General features: G+C 38.1%; 1 protein-coding gene across 4 annotated transcripts in view; it reads left to right on the top strand.

The window, feature by feature from the left end:
- The window catches only part of ARHGEF7 (Rho guanine nucleotide exchange factor 7), a 2881265-nt gene extending 2868571 nt beyond the window's left edge, over positions 1-12694 (top strand). For all 4 annotated transcript variants that reach the window (XM_044072654.1, XM_044072651.1, XM_044072652.1 and 1 more), the window contains one exon: positions 11184-12694. In XM_044072654.1, coding sequence (XP_043928589.1) covers positions 11184-11306 — 123 coding nt within the window. In that variant the 3' untranslated portion in view covers positions 11307-12694. The remainder of the gene's footprint in view (positions 1-11183) is intronic.
- Positions 12695-14046: the final 1352 nt, after the last annotated feature.

Below are 14046 nucleotides of genomic sequence, written 5' to 3'. Positions count from 1 at the left end.
TATATTGTAGTTGTTGTGTCTTTCGGCTTTTCCCAGTTAGGGGTCGCCACAGCGGAACTCTGGTCCGCTAATGATTGCTAGTTGATTTTTACATGCCGAGTTACCAGCCCTGATGCACAACCTTCAACGAAGGTACGCCCATTCATGCATGTCTCCATGCAGAAGACACTCTAGCTGAGAATCGAACTGGACAGCGTCTTACTGTGAGGCGACAACGCTACCGCAGCACCACCACCACATGTTTATATATATATATATATATATATATATATATATATATATATATATATATATATATATATATATTATAAATGTGTCATGGAAATGGGGAACTATTGCCCCTTTTGGATGGGATATAAATCATTTTGAATGTATAGCTAATGTTCCCACATTTAATTATAAGAATTTCCGCCTTTCAAAGTAACGTTCATTTTAAGTAGGAAAATAACTGCATTCTGCAGTTGCTTTATGAAGTTCATATTATTGTGCACCTGGTCCATGCTTTATCATAGGATCATAGGAGGCTACTAGGCTGATGGCCCTGAGACCCTTATAAGCCTAGCCAAGAGTTTAGCCCATGTTTAGACAACTTGGCACCCAATGCCCCTGTCCATCAGGAACATGGGTAGAATCCTAGGAGTATATTTTCTGTTTCCCATCCAGTTATCCAGGTTGCGCTTAAAAAGGGGATAAAGAGGTACTCTGCTTGATGTAGAGAGGGAGTCTGTTCCATAGATGGGGAGTCTCTGGGGCACAAATCTGTCCCGCCAGCAGGTCTTGTTCATCTCACAGACCAGGTTGAGGCCACACGTGCATGTTACTCGAGTGGAGCTTGACTTGCGGATATGCAGCAATCCCTTCAAGGTGGGGTCTGTGATCACCTTGTATGCCAGACAGAGGTCACCTCTGAAGAGTCTTTATAAATCTAATTAGAGGTAAAGGGCTTTCTGACAGTGTATGGCAGATGTTTGAGGCCTTGGATTCTCCTGGTGAGGAACCTCTGTGGCCTCTTCAGCTGTCACATGTGCTTTGCGAGGTACATGCCGAAAGGGGCGTTTTACTCAGTAATGAGTCTTATAAGGGAAGAATACAGGTTATTATGACCTCCTTGTCCCTGGATGAGATACCTTACTTATGAGTTGGGCCATGTAGAAGGCTTTTCATACAATGGAAGAAACACGGTGGTCAAAAGTTAGGTTGCTATCAACCAAGGGTGCCCAAATCCCTCACGACTGATTGCAGGCTTAGGACGTTGTTATTAATGTGATAATTTATGGGGACATCACTCTCCCCAAAGGGGATGATGATGCATTTTTTGGTATTAAGCTTGAGACCATGTTTCTGTCACCAGTCATTTGTCTGTGTGAGACCCTGTTGGAGGATGTCCACATCACTAGGGGAACTGATGATAGCACCCAGCTTGCAGTCATCTGCAAACTTGGTCAGCCATTGCCCACTGGTTTTGGCCTGCATCTCAGAAAAGTATATCCCAAATACTGCTTGAGGTGGCTTCCCCTATTTTGACTACGTGGGTTCTGTCAGTGAGCCAGTTTGCTACCCATCTGATAACATGGATTGATGCCTAGTTGAGAAAGTTCAACTATTATGCCCGAGTAGGGAATAGTGTCAAAGGCTTTGGCCAGGTCAAGGTAGGCGGTGTGCACAGTCTCGTCCTTGGCTTTGGTGACTGTCTCAAAGAAGTTGACCAGATTTAGCAGACACAACCTCCCCTTAATGAAACCAAACTGTGTGGGATCAAGTGTTTGGAGGTTGACAATGTCCTTGTTAATGAAGTCCATGGTAATCCGTTCCATAGCCTTGCATATCAGACTAGTCAGGCTGATGAGTGTATAATTTCCAAGATCGACGTATGTTCCACCTTTGTGTAAAGGGACGACTGTGGCTGTCCTCCACTCAGCTAGGATGAAGCCAGTACTCAGGCTTTGTTTGAATAGGGTGCCTAATGGTGCTGCAAGTTCCTACCTGAGTTCACGTAGGATGCAGCCTGGGATGTTATCGAGTCCCATGGAGGCTGTATTTTTTTACTTTGAGAGAGAAATGATGACCTGTTCCCTAGATGTAAGGGGAAGGGGACAGGTACTGGGGATGTCCTGATTTACTGATGGGGGGACAGAGGGCAAAAGTTTTCACTGACTGTCTGCCAGCAAATTTGCTATATCTGCGACATTTGCATATGTGGCTTCCTTGACCACCAGTTCTGAACAGATCTGGGTGCTTCCTTTGAGGTTGCGGACATATGTTAAGAAGGCCTTATGATTTTCTCTAGTAGATGTGGCCAATTTGCACTCAAAGTTTAGAGGATTTCACTAATGCTCTTATTTTCTTGTCCAGGCTAAGGAGACTTTGCTTCCAATTGGGCACCTGCTCCTTCTTGGTCTTGGACAGCAATTTTTCCCTTTTGTTATAGAGTTTATTTATTGCAGATGTCTACCAGACAAGTTTACTCTTCCTTGCAGCGGATGATTTAGTCCTGTTGGTATTCCTAAGTCCATACATCTATATAAATGCTCATGTAGTGCTTTGGTGTAGTTTTGGATATTAGTGCCAGTTCCTACAGAGGGGAGGAGGCTGTGAAGCTGTTTATACCATCCCTCAGGAGGCTGTAATCAGCTTTGAAGAAGTTTTTATGTCTGATCCTAGGTTGGGGGAGATGGTGACTTCGAAAGTGACCACTTTGTGGTTGGATCTTACCAGGGAGGATGATACTTTAATGATGCTGCAATGGTTACTTATGTTGGCTAATACCAAGTCCAAGATATTATCACATCTTGTGGGGGTGTCAGCTAGCATTGACAAAATCAAGGAATCTCTGTGCATTTGTGTTCTGGCATGAGTAGTTCTTCCAATCTATGTTTTGGAAGTTAGTCACCCAGGATCAGGGTAAAGGGTTGAATCATTCAAACAGGTCCAAATAAGTAGATTGTCCATCTTGAATCAGATTTGGGGCATCTCAAGTCAGATTTGGGGGCCAGTAGCTAGCTATGATTTGAATAGGGATCTTTTCAATGGTTAACTACCCCTGGAGCGTCTCCTGTGCATCAAACTGTTTGACCAGCCTGGAGGTGTGTATGTCTTTAATGTATATTGAAACTCCACTTCCTTTGGCTTTACTGCCCATAGTTTGGGGTCTGAATGTATGATAGGATGAGTAACCAGGTAAGGTTGGGGCGCTGTCTGCAGCTTTGAACCAGGTTTCTGTGACAGCACCGATGTCAGCATTTTCCAGGGTTAGGACTGCTTGCAATGAGTGCAGTTTCATGTTTAGACTCCTAGTATTTAGCAGCATGACTGTTAATTTTTAATTTGTGTTTTGTTGAAATTTTTATGGTGGTAGTTTTAATCTCATCACTTTTCCTAAAAAAGGCACTGTAGGGGAGGCAAGAGCCTTGGCCAGAAGCCTGAAGCCCAGGTAAGACAGATGCAGACCATCTCTGGCAAAGCATTGTGGTCTGTCGATCATATCTTCCCAGGCTGTCGGGTACTGGATCCTCCTGGAATGACACCAGAAACTAAGCCAGTTGTTAAAGCCATTCATTTTCTGTTTGTATCGAGGCATCATTCTGGGTAATAGCAGAATGCTGCTTAAGGCTAGGGACATACCTGCCTGTGACACACAATCAGTGAGCTCAGTCATGTCTCTCTTCATATAGTCCAGAGAGGTACATCTCAAGTCATTCACACCAACATGGACTATGACCGAGTCATAACATTACCTGTTGTATTGCCATGACTCAACTATAACACCATTATAGTTTGCTTCTAGACTCACCCTAGGACAAGCACTTCTCCTCCCCTCGCTACTCTATGCAGCCCCATTTCTTACAAATATCCAAAAAACTACCCTGAGTAAACTCCAACAATCCTACCACAAAATAGCCAGATTAATCACCAACTCCCCAAACAACACAAACACCACTGTATTGCTTTGAAGTCTCTACAATGGCTAGAACTCCCACAACTACTACATCTCTATTAATTTCACATGTTGCACTCTATGCTCTTTAAACCATCCAACTGTCCATCCCTATCTCTCCTTGTCTCTGTCTACACCCCATCTCGACCCCTCCGCACCTCTAATCAACAATTGCTTGAAATTTACCACCCAAACAAGTCAGTAGGTAAGCTACTCTACAAACACTCTGTGGCCCAAGCCTGGAACAAACTACCCCTTGACATTCGCTCAATCTCTCACACCCCACTATTTAAAAAGAAACTAAAGACTCATTTACTCAATTACAAAATTTGCCCCTGCTATGACCCAACATAATTTCTCTCCTCCCCCCACTTAGGAATCACTCTGTCTATCCCCACTAGTACAGTTACATAGCGGGAAAAAAAAAAGCCTTGTACTGTCATATAACTATTGTTGATGTTGTTTTGTATATTGTGTTACTATTGTAAGACTAGTTTGCTGTGCTTGTATACTACTGTAATATTTTTATTATACTATTCTGGAGCTTTTCTCCTCGGGTCTCCACTGAAAATGGGACAAAATCCCAGTTGGACTAACCCGGTCAACAAATGTCAATAAATAAATAAATAAATAAATTCTACAGTTTGGCTGTTTTGGCAGTCATTAGAAGGCATACCTGTTTATGTTTACACACCTTCATTATTACAGCTTATTAGTTTCACCTTTAGATTTTCAACCTGTTTTTGTTCATTTCCTGAAAAGATGTTTATTGACATGATTGGGATCAAACTGTGACTGCTAATACTCAATATACTAGATTTCAAAGAAGCTCTCATAGTAAATCCTGACCATTTTTAAGATTCAGACTAAATGGATCCAAACCTTCAGGCGTAGGATACAGTTCCATAAATTCCCAAATAAGTTCCAGGGAGTTCAGTCTCAAAGCACAGTTTCTATTTAATGCTATCCTAAAATCCAGTTTTGCAATATGGGCTTATGTTGCAACTATTTTAAAGCCTAAATCAGTGTTACATTGCTAGACATACGTCGTCGTAATATTGAATCTTCTGAAAGAAAAATAAAGAACAACCAAGCCACAGTGTAATAAATGATGCACCTTCCATTTATGCATGGCCAGTAATTAGTTATGCGTAGATAATAACTGCTTTAAGATAGTAGTCTTTCAGCCCAGATTCCTGTAGTTGTAGTAATATTCTCCCTGCAAAGCTTCTTGGAGTGTCAACCTTATTATCTGCACATTACTGATCATTGTTTTTTATGATGACTAGTGTGTGTGACTACTTGGCTTTATCCTGTAAGGTCAAGATTATGGTATTCTGCGGATTTCTCTTTTCCATGAGATGTAGTGACCTCATGCGTACACACACACACACACACACACACACACACACACACACACACACACACACACGTGCAGGGAAGCCTGTCTCCCACAAAACCTTTTTTGTTTTTGTGGAACAGATTCTGCCTTTCTGTAAAACAATTTTTCATATTACTGTTTCACTTCAAGTACTGATTGCATTGCATTTGAGTGATCTTATGATGTCACTGCTTTGTAATTGCAAGTTTGACTGTTATTACAAAACAGTCAAATTTCATTAGGAAGCCTCTGATTTATCATGCATATTCAACTTGCAGAGCAAGTGATACCTAAGAATTCACAGAGGGAAAAAGTTAATTTTATAGCTGTTTTTAAGGTTGTGTTAGCTTCATCCTTGGTTATTCAATTGTTGAGTTTACCTGGAGATAAATTCTCTTATTCTTTAACTTTCTGAAAGTAGGTATTTATAATATGTCTTTATAACCACTCTTCTTTGTTTGCCAGTGTAGAAGCAACTTGGTACATTCTCCAGACTGTGTTTAGTTAATTTTATAAGAGTTTGTACTTGAAGTTTTTTTTCTGTATTTTAATGTTTTATATATAATGTATGTGTTACAAGATTCTTAGTTTTTGCATCAAGATACATTTTCTGTCAGTTTGTGCTTTCAGAGATGTATTTTATCTTTGTAATTCCTGTCTACATCTTTCACATTTAAAGATGTTCATTCTAAGGATCATCAAGAATTCTTCTAAATGGCTTAGAATATACACCAGAAAGATACCATTCTTCTGGGCATCTATTTTCTACAGTCATATTTCCCTTTTTTGTTTTGGCCTTCCTTAACAAAAGTATGCACAACCCTTAAGGCTGGAAAACTAAATTTCCTCAGTACTAAGTTACATTGTTTGATTTCCATCTGTTGTGGTTATTCCGTGACTAATCTGGTAAATTTCCAAGTACAAAGATTGGCTCACTGACTTCATGTAGGAACTATAGGTATTTTCTTGCTACTAGAGTATTGAACCAGGTTTAGTTCTGGACTTTAAACAGAGCCCTTTCCCAGAACAAAGAAGTTCTGACAACAGTCTATTTTATTAGTTTGTATGCCATTGTCAAGATAATCATTCCTCTAAAACTAGTTTTCCCTTTTTTTTGTTCCTTAAGGAAAGTGTGCACTACCCTTAAGACTGGAAAACTGCATTCTGTGGGTACTAGGTTACATTTTCTGATTACTTGAAGTTAGTGTATGAGTGTAGTTTTGTCAGCTTTCATCTGGAGAGAGAAGGCCTAGCAGTTGGCTCACAGCTCACTGGGAAATGCTGCATTTAGAGGTCACTTCATTTGAATTATCAATGCTTCCAGTGCTTGTTTCAAGAAAATCTCCATTACAGAAATCTGAGGGATGACCATTTTCACCCTTGATCCACAGCATCACCTGGCTGTGTCCACCTACTGTTTTATTTTTCAACTCAGCTAAAGAAAACTAGTGGTTTGGGTATGTGGAAGATGGCCATTGAAGCTTTGGAAGCAGTTTGCCTGTTATATTCTTCTCTGGATATAACCTGATATGTATGTCTACTGCAAAAGTAATCATTCAAACACCTACTGTTATGGTAAGTTTGCTTACACAACTATACTTTACTTTGCCCTTGAGTCTGAAAATTTTATTTATTTTATTATAGTTACATTTTGTTTTCTGGAAAGTCCATTTGGGTTAGACACAAAAAAAAAATTCTCATCAGAGGCACAGAGAGAAAAGAGGAGCTTCACTGTACACAGAAAATATAAAAAAAAAAACTGAGTTTAAAGTTTGTTTTAGAGTTACATTTCCGTGAGCATGAACTATAGGAAGAGACACTGTTTAAAATTTTTAATTAAGCAAACAACTTAGAAAGAAAATATGATTACTTTAAATAAGAAGGAAGGTTGGAGAGAAAAGGTGGGAAGTGTAAAGATGCGTGATGGTTAAAAATAGGTTTGCCACCTTTTGTTGTAACCAAAACTGGACCAAAGCCACACACTGTCACAACTCCCCTAACCCCTGCCCATCTCCTCCCCACTCCCTGCCCACTTTCCACCCATTTTCTGACATCATAGGCGCATCAGGGGAGGAGGAACATCTCTTCCTGGTTTTTCTACATAATCACATCACATTAATTAAGCTTTTTTTAAAAGAAAAGCATAGTGAATTTGCTGATTTAACAAAACACTGATAGTGTGTTTTTTTTATTTTGAAACAGAATACCAGCTTTTTTTTCCAGACTACCAGACAATCAGTTTGATTGCCGGATAGTCCAGAAAAAAAAAAACTAATAGGTGGCAACCCGAGTTAAAAGGAGCAAAGGAGAAACTTTGTTTACCGCTGAGTAGGCGACAAGTATAATTTGAGGAATGTAGAAGAAAGTGCTGAGACTTATTTCTCAGGAGTTAATGAGGTTTGGGGGGAGTTGAGGCAACTCTATTTTTAAGCAGTGAGGAGTAGCTAGCAGACTGATTTTGATTTTTGTATCAGAGAATGGGATAATGTTAGCCATATCTTGCTGGAAAGTGAGTTCCAAAGTTTTGCTGTGTTATAGGAGGAAAGAGTCGAGCCATAGTAATTGTGAGCTTTTGTAACAGTTACTTAGTTTGAGGTCACAAATAATAAGGATTTGAGAAGTGAGTACTGTTTTAATAGATTTTGAGTGGCCGGGCATTTATGTGGTTTGTAGAGAATGTCGTGGGATACTTTTAATTGGGTAAGCCTTAGGTGATTAGTAAGGTCCAGCCAGGTTAGATTCTAGAGGGCAGTGCAATGGTGTTTGCATTTTGGGGAATGTGTTTTGTTGTAGCATTGCTGGAATGTGGCGAATTGTGAGGCAGGGATATGGGTGAAAATTGGGGCCATCTAAAGTAGGCTAGGTAGAAGGAAAGCTACAGCTGTGGTTTTGCAACAGTGTAGGTCACATCTTTTTAAAGGAAAGTAATATAAGGTTTAAATGTGATGTATGTTATTGTTCTGATGAAAATTCCAGAGAGGAATGAAAGTGCTTAACTTTAATAAATTGTTTTTAATTTTGTTCTTGTGCAGTCTGTCCGTGCAACATTTTTTGTTTATTTCTTTTGAGAGTAGTTGGAGAGGTAAGGGTTTGTTCAAAAGAGAGGCCCTAGTTTTTGGTGGATGTTTTTGGTAACATTCTGTGTGTGAGTGTCCAATGTTAATCTTTTGTCAGTCAAGATACCTAGAAGTTTGGTGGTGGTGATAGTCTCTATAGGAGTATTTTGGATGGAATTAATTTGTAGGAGTTTGTTTAGGCAAGGTTCTTGGATAGGACTAGTATTAACTTTGTCTTTTTAACATTGAGAAGTAGTTTAGAGTTTAAGAACCAGTTCTCTATATTTGTGAAATATTCCTAAGTCAGAGAGAGCTGATGCTGCAAAGATAGGTGCTGAGTCAGCATATTGGATGATTGTGGAGGGATGGGATGATAGTGCATATTGTTAAAATAAATCTTAACTAGCATGGGCCCCAAGATTGACCCTTGGGGGGACCCCTATTGTGACAGGCTGATAGGGAGAAAGAGCTGAGTTCCACTTAATACATTGACCTTGGTTAATGAGGTAGCTAGTGAACCAAGTAATTGCTGAGTGTAAAAGATCTAGGGTGATTAGAGTGTTGAGTAGTTTTTGAAAATTGAAGAATAATGTCGTGGGCATTGGAAAGATCAAGAAAGCAGAAACAATGTCATAATTCCTGGCTGGTTTACTGCTTTGAGGAAGGATAGTAATGCATTGGTAGTCCTGTGGCAGGGGAGGAAGCCATGCTGGGTGTTCAACAATTAGTTGTTGCCTGTGAGGTAAGATAGGAGCTGTGAGTAGAAGCATCTTTCTAGAATTTTAAGTAGTGGTGGCAGTATAGCAATGGATCTGTAATTAGGAATTTCATTGGTGCAGTTACTTTTGTGGAGGTATTAAGATAATGGATTGTTTCCATGTTGTTCAGAGTAGTGACTCACTTATTGATCTGTTAAGGAGAATGGTAACTGGGTAGGCTAAGGGCTTCAGCCACCTCTGCTGAAAATTTTGTTGGGATGTTATCTGCTGCTGGGGTTGTGGGTTTTAGTTTGGGTAGTAATACTCTGATATTACTCAGAGGGACAGTTTTGAAATTGGATTTAGGATTTGGGTTTGGTGTGGACTGTTGTTAGGCAATTATTTGTGAGGGATTTTGCTACATTAATGAGTCAGTCATTGAATTTGACATAAGAGATTATTAAGTGTTGAACAAAACTTGCAGGGGTTATTAGATGAGTTGTTTTGTAGAATGAGGAAGAACTGCTTTTTTGTTAGTGTAGATTTATTTTTTTGGTTAGATTACAAAGTTCTTAGAAATTTTGAAAGTTAGTGGTGGTTTTGTTTGTTTACCAAACTTTCCAGGCTTTGATTCTATTTTTCATTAATTCCTTGATATCCAGCATTGACCGTAAGGCGAGGTTATTTCTGACATGTTTTCTTCTAGCAGGAGCCCAGTTGTTAAGCATGGAAGGAGAAGTGTTATTAAAGTGTTGCATAGCATCTTCTAGGGGTAAGGTTTTAGGTCTGGACCATGTAAATTGTTGTAGGGTGGCTATAAAGTGGTTGACATTGAATTTTTCAAACTTCTGTTTGGCAAAGTGGTTTGGATATGTGTTTTGTTTCTTAACAGATGATATAGGTTGGTTGGTGAGCCTCCTTTTCTACATTGATACTTCTGGAGTCATCTTTTTTGAATTTTTAGCCATTTAGCTGTCCTCCATCTCATTCCATCCTGATGAATTTGCTGCATGAGATTCTTCCCAGTTGAAGACCCACCAAGGAGGGTGTGTAATATTAAATGTAACAAGTTAAATCTTAGTGTGTCAGTCGAGGGATGTGTTATTATGTTGTCATATTTCAAGTGCTGATCGGTGGATGGAATTTTGACAAGTCAACTTTCATCAACAGGCTAGATTACTTTTTTTCTCCACAGTTCAGTCACTGAGTAAATATATTTAAGTCCGGGAGGTATGGGGTATCCTCCCAAATTGGGGGTGCAGAGGGCTTGCCCCCCCCCCAGAAAAATAAAACTACCTCCTATATTTGCCAGAAGTTGCTTTGTACTTTTTTTTTTATCATCAGCACCGTATGAAATACCTGTCTGTTAATCAACATGTACCTGTCAATTAATCTTTGAGACAGTTGTTTGTGGCAGGTTACAGATGCTCTCCTATGTGCATGAATGATCCTTCCATTCAACCACAGACTTTGGACTTCCCTGTTAAATCAGGTATTTTAACATTGTAGTTCTCAAATGTTTGTTTCTTGATTTGCAGGAAATGTATTAGAGTGGAAGCTTGAGTGAAAAAAGGCCAAATCATAGTGGAAGAAATGGTGAAACAAATCGTAGACCCACCACAGAGTGGTCCCAAAGATTAGATAATACAGTAGGAATATATGTGCAATGTTTTGTATGTGCAGACTTGTATTTGAAGCTTCTGCCATGAAGTGCTGGCTGTATTTGTTAATTTATCACTACTTTAGTAGGTCCAGGAGATGTATTTGTCTGTTGGCTGGCATGCCTCAGTTTCTGACTTTTCATTATGCTTTTTTCATATTTTCTTATGTCAGTGGACCTATGCCTGTTGTTTGATACTTCTACCACTGCACTGAGTAGTTAATGTATTATTTATATTTTCTTAATGTGTGATATAAAGTGGTAGGGCACTTGCACTTATCCTCTTGCCCTTTTTACAGAACATCTTTGCCCAGTGCCTGTTACTCCCTCAAAGTAAAATAAGTGAGTTCCACCTTAGCAGCCATATTTAAGTACATTATAGATTGTACCTTTATAAAATTGGATGCTATGTGTTCTAAGGATTATTTCATGATTCTTTTATTGCACTTTGCAGGAAAACAAGAAAATGAAGAAGTCGCTTGAAGAAGAGCAAAAGGCTCGCAAAGATTTAGAGAAACTTGTTAGAAAAGTATTAAAGACTATGAATGACCCATCCTGGGATGAAACCAATTTATAATGAACATTTTTCAGCGTGACATACTTATAAGAAATACAATTAATGCACCATGGAGTAGGATTTAACTGGATATTTAGTTTAACATTTCATTGTACTGTACTAGAACTATAGAAGTGATTATGCAAGCCACTGACTGGATAACTTGTATCAGTCATTGAATCTTAAACATTTAGACAATTCTATGACATTCTTAGTACCTTAGATTACCTCAGAGGTGCAGACATCAGATGAAAAATATATATTTTTGCAGAAAAAAATGTAAACTATGAATTTCCCCTTGTAAATATTTGAGGTTTTGGAAGCTACATTTTCTTAATTTTCCAGCCACTTTAGGTCACAAGTACAACTATATATATATTTTTTCCGTTAATAATCGCCTAGTATTTTTTGGGAATGGAAACTGCTTAATTTATTTGTTCATCCTTATCATTGTAATCAGTGTCCTGTTTTAAGAAGCAGTATAAATACCATTCCATCTGCCTGTGTATAATATTTAAATAATTTAATTTTTATTATTTATATCTGTCTAAGCTTTTGGTTGCATTTAAAATGCTTTAATTATGACATAAGTGAACATGGAGATTGGTGCCATCTTATGTTTCAAAATGTTTTACACTTTTAAAGCCTTGTGGCCACTATTTTATTTTTATTTTGTATTATTAACCTGCAATATGCTACATTTTGCCAATTAAACTTGTACATAATTACTTTCTTATAACATAATTACTGTGACTATCATTTTGTACTTTGTGAAATTTTTTTAGTATTTTGCATTTTTATAAACAGCTGCTTGATGTGCTGAAATACTAAACTTGTTAAATGTAGAATTCTATAACCTGATGTTTTTGTATAAAAAGGGTTATTTATTGTGGTCATGATGACCAAACAGATGAATTTAAAATGTTCTGGATTAACAAAAAATGCAGTTTACCTCTTTCGTATTGATGTAATTCCTATATATAAAATAATCAGAAGTGGTTACAGTAATTCATTTTTGTGTACAAATTATCATTGAATTATATGCAAGGTGATGCACATTTTCAAAGTTCTTTCTGACACATACAGCAGAACATTCCACAGAAACTTAATTATTCAAGCCATTTTTAGTAATGCTGTCTCAGGAAAAACACTCATCTCATTAACTGCATAGCATGGTATAGCAAGCTTATAACTATCTTGTGAGCAGTATTGCTGGACCTGAATTGTGGTACCTCTTTGCATATTGAGGAACTGTGCTGATTCAAACTATAGGTGGCTGTTTAAGTAACTTATGAGGTATAGTAAAAAAATTGTGTCTTTCGGCTTTTCCCAGTTAGGGGTCGCCACAGCGGAACTCTGGTCCGCTAATGATTGGCAGTAGAGTTTTACGTGCTGGCTTGCCAGGCCTAATGCACAACCTTCAACGAAGGAACGCCCATTCACGCATGTCACCACACAGAAGACGCTCTAACTGAGAGTCGAACGGGCAACGTCTAGCTGTGAGGCGACAACTGTAACGCAGCACCACCACCGCAATATGAGGTATAGTAAAAAATAACACTTAAATATCATTAAATTCTGTTGGCGGATTCTTCTTAAAGCATATAGTGAAAGTGAAAGCTTTATCCCATTATTTTTGGAAGTAAATTTGGGGATGTGGATTGGACATCTTTGAAGATGGGACATGTTTTATAATCCCTGGTTTTAGTGCATTTACAGTTTAAATTACATTAAAAGTCATCATGTAGTATAGTGATGCTTTGTTTCAACAAAGCTAGTTAAGAACCCAAAGTCACAAAATTGATGGACAGCATTCTGTATATTACATATTTGTATAGTTACTATCCAGAGGAAAGAATGATGCTGTTTCATATGCCAGAGATCAAGCACTTTCAGTTTTCAACCATGTTCTTAAATATGTTAACTAAAGATTTTTTGTACCAATTGCATGTTTCATTTTTTTTTTTGTTTCTTGCAATTTTTTAACATTTCTGCCTGTTTATAAATTAGGCTTACAAAACATTTGCTTTTAAACGTAACCGTTTTTAACACTTTGTGAGCACTACAGATGCAGAATTGTGGCATTGACTACTGTGCCTTTTATGTTACACTGTTGTAATAAAACAAATATTGTGACTATGTCCTAAATGTATAGTGTCTTGGTTAGTAAACATCCAGTTTGTCAAATGTCCTTGGGGGGGGGGGGGGGGTTGGAAATGCTATGTTATATTGAACATTGTTTCTTGATGATAGTTAATGTTGTTTTAATGCCCCCACCTCATGTATAAAATGGAGAAAAAAGGTGTCTGATGCTTATGACGATTTGATTCATTAACATCATGTGTTCCGCTTGTCATGTAGGTTTACATCAGGTAAACTGATTCATTCCCAGTCGAATGAGGTAGAGAATTTTTCATCAACAAATATGACACACCTGTTAAGTACAAGTTGAAGGATAAGGACTGTGGAAGTAGTAAGAGTTGAATAGTTAAAGAAGATAAATGATGGAAGAAACTGCAGGATTGGAATGATTTTAACAGTAACAAGTGCTAGAAAAATCTGAAGTATTTTACATTATGTAAAGTAAAATATTTTAAGAAAGGTGTGTGTATGTGTGTAGTAAAACCTGCATTAAAATAATGTTTGCATTTTCACTAGTAAGAGTACTCTGTTTATTTTCTCTGTAGTTCATCTACAGTGGATATAAAAAGTGTACACACCCCTGTTAAAATGCCAGGGTTTTATGATATAAAAAAATGAG

Source organism: Protopterus annectens, chromosome 5.part0 (assembly GCF_019279795.1).
Source record: "Protopterus annectens isolate FY-2018-M chromosome 5.part0, PAN1.0, whole genome shotgun sequence".
Lineage (NCBI taxonomy): Eukaryota > Metazoa > Chordata > Ceratodontiformes > Protopteridae > Protopterus > Protopterus annectens.
This window is presented reverse-complemented; position numbering and strand designations above follow the sequence as displayed.